This window comes from Pseudoliparis swirei, chromosome 3, assembly GCF_029220125.1.
Source record: "Pseudoliparis swirei isolate HS2019 ecotype Mariana Trench chromosome 3, NWPU_hadal_v1, whole genome shotgun sequence".
NCBI classification, from domain to species: Eukaryota; Metazoa; Chordata; class Actinopteri; order Perciformes; family Liparidae; genus Pseudoliparis; species Pseudoliparis swirei.
Window position 1 is genome coordinate 5,271,633 of NC_079390.1, and position 8,666 is coordinate 5,280,298.

At 41.4% G+C, this 8,666-nt stretch overlaps 1 protein-coding gene across 1 annotated transcript; it reads left to right on the forward strand.

The window, feature by feature from the left end:
- The first annotated feature begins 166 nt into the window (after positions 1-166).
- Positions 167-8,396, forward strand: slc46a3 (solute carrier family 46 member 3). Its single transcript, XM_056439987.1, has 6 exons — positions 167-274; positions 2,877-3,092; positions 3,987-4,863; positions 5,779-5,862; positions 6,030-6,186; positions 7,267-8,396. The coding sequence occupies exons 2-6, from the start codon at positions 2,898-2,900 to the stop codon at positions 7,382-7,384; spliced, it is 1,431 nt and encodes a 476-aa protein (XP_056295962.1). The 5' UTR covers positions 167-274; positions 2,877-2,897; the 3' UTR covers positions 7,385-8,396.
- The last annotated feature ends 270 nt before the right edge of the window (positions 8,397-8,666 follow it).

Below are 8,666 nucleotides of genomic sequence, written 5' to 3' on the forward strand. Positions count from 1 at the left end.
TCAATGTGCAATAAAGAGGCTGGGTACAGTATATCACAATTATTCTCATCCGATTTTGCTCATGATTGACAGCTCCACCGATCGAATCAACACAGCCTTGAAAGACTGCTGTCCAATCGTATATGATAAAGGGCGGGACTTCAGCTTTCATAACAAGCGCCCGACATAAGAACCGCATACTTCTCTTTTAACAAGGAAGCAAATGTCGGCTCTAACTATCTTGCAGCCTTTATAATTATTTAATCAAAACATGACCGGAACGTCTATTTAAGAGGTAAGAGTTATACTGCATGTTCTTGTCAACATATTGTGTTAAAATTAGGTTAAGTTAAAGACTAAGTTGAGTGTTGTGCTCCATTGAGTGCTATGTATGTGTGTTAAACATTGGCCTAGCAACGCTTATCCTGTATTATTGACTAAAACAAAGTAACGTTACAAGGTCGTTATCTTACTTTCAAACTGTCAGATACTGTTGGATCAATAATGCACTTGTTATGTAACTCTGATCAATGATTCTCAAAAACGACCAAACAAATATTAGCTAAACTTCCACGTGGAATCTGTCTTATGACTTGTCTCCGACATCATATTGAAGAAAGATACGGTTCATGTCATAACTCGTCAAACCCGTGTTAAAGATAACAATTCATAAAAACAGAATGGGATTAAGCTGTTAGTATGTTATTTACATTTTTAAGAACATGGTATTTATACACTGCTCAAAAAAATTAAAGGAACACTTTTTTTATCAGGGTATGGCATGAATTCAATTGCACTTTTTTGATAATTATCTGATCAGTTAAGTAGCAGATGGGGTTGTTAATCAGTTTCAGCTGCATTGGTGTTGATGGAATTAACAACAGGTGCACTAATGGTGCGTTCACACCGGACGCGTCGAAAAAATTCTCGACGCGTCTGACGCAGCAGTCGAAAAAGTGTGTTCAGACGCGTCGCGACTGCAGAGTACTTCCACTTTTTAGTGGACTGAGCTGCACTCTCACTGCGCTTCTCGCTGCTCTCTCTCTTCTTCTCTCTTTGATACGTGTCTCTGAGACTTTTCCACCTCCGGCGGCAGATCTCCTCTGCCATGAAACACATATGCCGGCGGTTGGTTCATAGTAAAGTACAACAAATAGCTTCTCTAACCTTCTTCCACGCTTCAACTTTATAGCTATACGGTTTCGGTAAGTAAAAAGAGTCGTGTCATAAAGTTCGGGGTGCCCACAGACGGCGACAATAATCTTTTCCTCCACTTTCTAAACCGGCAGGACGATGACTGGCTGACGCAACTATGACTCACGCGTTTTTGCTGCGGGAGTTGGGAAATTTCAACTCGCGCGTCGACGAGCTGCGTCTGTTCGCTCTGTTCGCCCCGCAACAATGAGACGACCCCCAAAATAGGACTGGTTTTGCATGTGGAGGCCATTTCAAGTTTCTCCCTCTTGATCCCTTTGACTGGTTTTTCCATTAGTGTTGGCTTTAGCTAGAGTCATTATCTCTACTGGGAGCATGAGGCGATTTCTTAACCCTACAGAAGTTGCACAGATTGTCCAACTCCTCCAGGACGGCACATCCATGCGTGCCGTTGCAAGGAGATTTGATGTGTCTCCCAGCACAATCTCCAGAACATGGAGGAGATTCCAGGAGGCAGGCAGTTACTCTAGGAGAGCTGGACAGGGCCGTAGAAGGTCCTCAACCCATCAGCAGGACCGATATCTGCTGCTTTGTGCAAGGAGGAACGGGTTGAGCACTGCCCGAGCTCTACAGAATGACCTCCAGCAGGCCACTGGTGTGAATGTCTCTGCCCAAACAGTCAGAAACAGACTTCATGAGGGTGGCCTCAGGGCGCGACGTCCTTTCGTGTGCCCTGTGCTCACTGCCCAGCACCGTGGAGCTCGATTGGCATTTGCTAGAGAACACCAGTATTGGCATGTCCGCCTCTGGCGCCCTGTGCTTTTCACAGATGAGAGCAGGGTCACCCTAAGCACCTGTGATGGACGTGAAAGGGTCTGGAGAAGCCAAGGAGAACGCTATGCTGCCTGCAACATTGTTCAGCGTGATCGGTTTGGTGGTGGGTCAGTGATGGTCTGGGGAGGCGTATCCACGGAGGGACGCACAGACCTCTACAGGCTAGAGAACGGCAGTCTAACTGCCATTAGGTATCGGGATGAAATCCTTGAACCCATGGTCAGACCCTACGCTGGTGCAGTAGGTCCTGGGTTCCTCCTGATGCACGACAATGCCCGACCCCATGTGGCAAGGGTACGCAGGCAGTACCTGGAGGATGAAGAAATTGATGCAATTGAATGGCCCTCACGATCACCTGACCTAAACCCGATAGAACACCTCTGGGACATTATGTTTCGGTCCATCAGACGCCGCCAGGTTGCTCCTCAGACTTTACAGGAGCTCACTGATGCCCTTAGACAGATCTGGGAGGACATCCCACATTAGGAGCATGCCGCAACGTTGTCAAGCATGCATACAAGCACGTGGGGGCCACACAAGATATTGAGAAGCATTTTGAGTTGCAGAAATTTAATTTTGGCAAAATGGACTAGCCTGCCACATAATTTTTTCACTTTGAGCCCTCTGTAGGCTGAAAACTGTTATTTCCATCAAAGATGTGGCATCCTTTCGTTCCTAAGACATTAAACTGTTCATATCAGTATAGATATCCAACATAATTTTTTTTCACATTGAGATCTGATATGTTTTCAAAGTGTTCCTTTAATTTTTTTTGAGCAGTACATTGTCATGTGACTGAACTACCCAACTCATATCTGCTCAGACATGTCTTTTTAAAATTGTATTAATGTACTATCATATCTGTGCTGATGTTACTCTAAATGTGTTTTTCTCATCCTTTTTTTTAGGGGATATTGCAGCCCCTCAAAATGAAGGGTCTTTTCCTCGTGGAGCCGGTGGTTGCACTGTACGCTTTCTCCAGTTTTCTCATCTATCCTCTTCTGCAGCAGTATGTGTACCGGAGGCTCTGGCAGGACCTGACACACACGCCCTATCCCATCTCTGACAATGCCTCCAGATGTGCAGACAACAACAACAGCAGCAACCAATCCAGCTACCATGAGGTTAGTCACTAGTCACCGGATGTAAGAGAGTATATATATAAGTAATTATAGGTCATTTTAAATTAACAATATTTTGAACGTGTTGATATCTTTTTAATTCCTCTTCCATATAAATCACGCTAAGAATTAATGCACTGTATAAACTCCTCCAGTATCCACTTGAGTAAAATATTCAGTATAAGAAGTACTTTGATTTTGTAATGGTATTAATACTCTTTCTTCTAATATTGTATTATATTGGAACTATATTACACATATTTTTGAGACAGGAAAATGAAACTTCTACTCTTCCTTATGTTTTCTACCTCCTACATTGTTAGGTATCTGATCATAGTCTCAGGCATTTCTGTGTGAAGCTGTATGTGTTGAGCAATAATACTGACAGAACGTAACCTCGAGCTCAAAAGCCAATAATTGTTCATGCATACTGTAGGTGCATCATCCATAACTGCAGGCACAGGACAGTTTCCTATAAACCTAGATCACCTCTCGCAAGACAGCTCGGGTTAATTATTACATAATCGCATATTAATTCACAGCAAGTAAGACTGCAGCACACCAAGGTCTACCACCTGTAAATATTTAGAAGAAATATATTTCTCTCCAAAAGTAATCTAGTAACATATTTATAGAGGAAGAATGAAACTAAGTAGAGAAGTGAGAAAAAACACATTAAACATGTTAAACACAAACCATATTTTGGGAAATAGCCACTTCTGCTTCTGATGCACTGAAGAACACCTAATTTCCATTGGCTCTGAATAAGAAAACCTCTCAGGAAGCACACATGGCAGAGCTTTTATTCTGTTAAATTTCATAACACTGGCATGCCACTCTTATGTTTTAATTTGTGTCATTTTTGGACTTACCCATGTTCTCTCTGTGTGTTTTCAGGAGGTGCAGAGGCAAGCGTCTCTCTTCTCCCTTTACTCTGAGCTCTTCTCCACAGTCCCCTCGTTGGTTGTCACCCTCCTGCTCGTGGCCTACAGTGACCGGGGAGGACGCAAGGTCACGATCATCATGCCTTTAATTGGCACGTTAATATACACCCTGACCTTGCTGTCGGTTTCCTACTTTGAGCTCAACATTTACTTGCTGATCGTCGGCTCGTTTTTCTGTTCTCTGTTCGGCGGCCTGGGCACATTCCTGGGGGGCGTCTTCGCCTACATAGCGGACTTGTGCGAGGACGGCCGACAGAAGACGCTGCGCATGGCTGGAGTGGACATGATGATCGGCCTGTTGTCCGGGGTGGCTGCGCTATCCACCGGCTACTTTCTGAGAGCCACAGGCTTCAACTGGCCTTTCCTAACCTCTGCGTTGTCTCAGTGCTTGAACCTGCTCTTTGCAATTTTCATCCTAGAAGAGACCGTGACGAACACTGACGTCGTGATATCAGACGGCTCTCCTCAGCGCTCAGCCGTGAAGCAAATGATCTACGGGATCTACGACATGTTTGCAAGGGCCAGCCGCAAGAGTAGGACTCTCTTGGTCCTCCTGATGGTCATCTTCACCAGCTTCTCCTTCGCCTACGTGGGTGGGGGCTCCTTGATGACGCTATATGAGCTGAATAAGCCACTCTGCTGGAGTGAGATTTTGATCGGCTACGGCACAGCAATGTCCACCACAGTGTTCCTGGTCAGTTTTGTGGTGGTGTCGGCGTTCACCTACTGCGGTGTGCCACAGCTGTTCATCATCCTGACGGGGATCCTGTCCGTCATATCAGGCATGGTCCTGTTGTCGTTCGCTAAGACCACTTTCCTGATGTTTATGGGTAAGAAACGCTTCCGTAGCAACTGTGTGCTGCTTTAAACAAATAATATACTAACAGGATTCGTACGGTCATGGAAAACCTGGAAAAGTCATTTAATTTAAAAATGGTTATTTCCAGGCCTGGAAAATCAGAGAGAATAATTAAACCCCAAAAGTTTTGGAAAAGTCATGGACATTTGTTATATTCATATGTTCATTGACAGAGTTTGATTTAAAAGAATAAACATTTATATAAATATGTATCTTTTTTAGATGAGATTTCACAACATGTTTAGTCATGGAAACACACATGTATATGAACCCTATAACAATAATAATAGCCTTTTGAATCATAGAGGAAACCACCAAAGTCTTATCTGTCAGGAACAGAATTTTAAACTTACAACTGGTAAATTTTTTCCTCGCCCTGTTGTCAGAAATTCAGCGATGTTGAATTGTTTGATGAGCGCATTGGGGGATTATTAATAAGTTTCACTTTTTAGTGTATGTCAGATATTGGAAGTTGTGTAGTGAAATTCTGCCCAGGAGTTGTGGCCTTGTAGCCTGGTTCAATAACTAAATAATATGCCTCTCTATAGCTTCACATCACATATTTAAAACAAAATCTGTTCATGTAGCCCTTTTACAATTTATGACATAAAGCTCAAAGTGATTTACTTCAAAAATAAATAGCGGTAAAAATCACATGACGTATATTAAATATAACAAACATCTAGAGTACAGAATATATTATGAATGAGCAATATAAAATGGAAACTAAATGTACATAACAGGTTATTGATTGACAGAACATGTGAGTTGAATTTAATGTTTTTTTTTCTTTAATTGTGTTGTGTGCATTTTACAACTTTTGTGTGGGCACATTATGCGTTTATGAGACGTAACATATCTCTCTTCTGTTATTTGTGAACCACAGTGAGGTTGCCAATGCTTCTGGCCAGCATGCCTTTCCCTGTGCTGCGCTCCATGACCTCAAAGATCGTCTCAAAGTCTGATCAGGGTGAGTGAGCTCCACAGAGCCACGTCGCTGTGTTTTCTGGGGCCGCTGAGTGGCTGCCTGTCTCAGCAACTTCACGATGGGCTTGAAAACAAAGCACTTGCGAGTTTCTGTTTTGTTTAGCGGCCCATAAAACTGGTTGTTCTTCTCTCCCGGATGTGTTTTTGCAGGAGCCCTGTTCGCTTGTCTTTCCTTCCTGGAGAGTTTAACTACCAATGTGTCGATTGCGGTCTTCAGCAGCGTCTACGCTGCTACGCTGGCGTGGTACCCGGGCTTCAGCTTCCTGCTGGCTGCAGGACTCTGCGTCATCCCGTTAATTGTCCTCGGGTAAGTTGTACATTTTTGCCAATGTAGAGAACACAACAGGAAATGACTGTACAAACATTTTTTTTATTACTAATAATGTGCAAATAATTGCTACTGTAACTTAATTAAAGCATACAATCACACAACTCCAAATTTCACATGGTGTCCAGAGATTCAAGTTCCAAGGTTTTATTTGCCATTTGTGCCCCTAGACCAACAGTCCAGACACATTGGACATCTAGTGCAGGGCTCTCAGTCAAAACTTTAGAAATATCACTGTAATAAGAAAGAAAAAATACAAAATATAAAAGAAAACCCTACACAGAAGGTGGTAATATGTACAATAACAAGAAAGGTGCTAGTATGTACAGTTTTTAAAATTACAGATTATAATATGTCATGTATTGAGTATTTTACCCAAAGTTTATTTGATTTATTCTACAATAAAAACAGAAGTTTATGGACAGTGTGTCATGTGTGGAGCTGTATTCAGTGGATTGAGTAACATTCACCAAACAAAAGCCCTTATTTTCCCTGCTGATTTACTAGTTTCGCTTTACTAGAAAAAGAGAAATATCGCCAGTAATTTGGGCGCTCAGGAAACCAGTAAACTCGGTTCCTAATTTCCTGCATTCATCACGTCCAACTTCCCTCGCCAAACTTGTTTCCCTCCTCGTGCAGTAACACACACACACACACACACACACACACACACACACTTCTGACATGGTCCACTGTGTTCTTCCATTTGTTTAGTTACACTGAGTTGGCAGAGGAGTGTTAGCAGGTCACATAAAACTCTGGGTGAATCATTTCTTGTCACACGCACCGCTTCTTCGGTTACACGCTGAGTCATGAGAACAAAGCTACTCGGTCAGCATAACAACCACAGGGTGGCATGGGCCACACATCATTATTTTATTTGCCACTGCACGAATTGAGACTTATATCTTGTTGCAACTTTGGAAACATTGGTGACTTTGACACAGGAGGTTTGTTGAGAAGACAGTCGCCCAGTTTATTTGGATTTGGTGGAGACAGAAATAGGGCCTTCTCTTATGCTTTTTAAAAATTTAAATGTAATTTTTTTTTATATCTTAGAGTGGTGGGTCTGACGGGATTGCATGTTGCCGAAGAGGTTAAAGATCAAGAGCCTCTCTTCCGAGGTGAGGAGGATCTTGTCGAAAATCATAACAGTAAAATCTCTGTTGTTATCTGAGCCAGCACCTCATGTTTGCCTTCCGTGATTGATCTATTCATTTTTAGACACTTTTTACAAAAGTACCCCATGGACTATTGTTAATAATGTAGAATGTATATGTATTTATTCTGCTATTGAACTTACATTTGTATTAAGATTCAACAGGGATTTATTTGGGGCATTAGATGCATAGGAGCTACAGCAGGGATGGGAAGTGAAGTGCATCCAACATAATGGGTCAAATGTTAAGAATCTTTGCACTTTATTTTTACCTCTAAATGGCCTGACATTACTAGCACATGAAAAAAAAAAAATGGTCCAGTGTGAAATGATTTGTATTTTTTTGAGCAATGTTTTTCAATGCCTTAACAAAGAGCTCAACTGAAGAAATTTCAGGAAACACCAAATGTAATATAAGACAAATCTACAATTTTGATGCATTTAATCAACTGAAACCTACATTAAGTTAAAAAAACAATATGTATTATCGTATAAATATTGTCAAGTAACTCCTAGAGGGAGGAAGGGGGCTTTAAAGGGAACAAGGAACCAGTGCTTTGGAAACAAATAATTGTCTTTATGGTTGTCCTTCAACTTTATTGTTTGATAAGGAAGGAAAACGCCCAAACAATATTGATGATGATGACAGGAGAAAACTTCAAAAATAAAACGATTAAACATTATTCAGTGTGTTATCTCATTGGGAATTGAAATTGGATTGAAATATAACATGAACAATAAAGGGTGTTTTTATCAAATGGGACAGACATATTTCCTCTTTACTGGGCCACATGTGAGGATGAAACTTTAGGTGTGGTTTTAGGTTTTAGGGGGAACTCCTGAGTGTTGTTTTGTGACTCAATTCCAAATGTGGTATCATTGTAAACACAGGGATGTAATTGGTGTGTTTGAGTGCAAACTCAAAACAAATAATATGAAAACAAGTTGTGTTTATGACTTGTGGTTTCTATCTTCTTTTTATTTGTATGTTCATGTCTCTGTGTATATGTAATAAAATAAATTAAATGTATTTTTTTTTCATCTCACATTGTCATGTCTTTTTTTTAAATATAACTGGCCGACTGGCGTTTATGAGATTGCAGTGAGACGCGGAGAAAATGTGATGTGGTGATTTTTCACAATAAATCATCTTTGATGGGACGTGTCGAGTCTTGGCCAATTGGCGTTAAGATGTCGACAGCGTTTGGGGGGTTCGGGTTAGACATCCAGTCAATTAAAGAAATGCAGAAATTGTTATCAAGCCAAATTTGTTGTTTAGTTTGTAACAATTCAGAAAAAG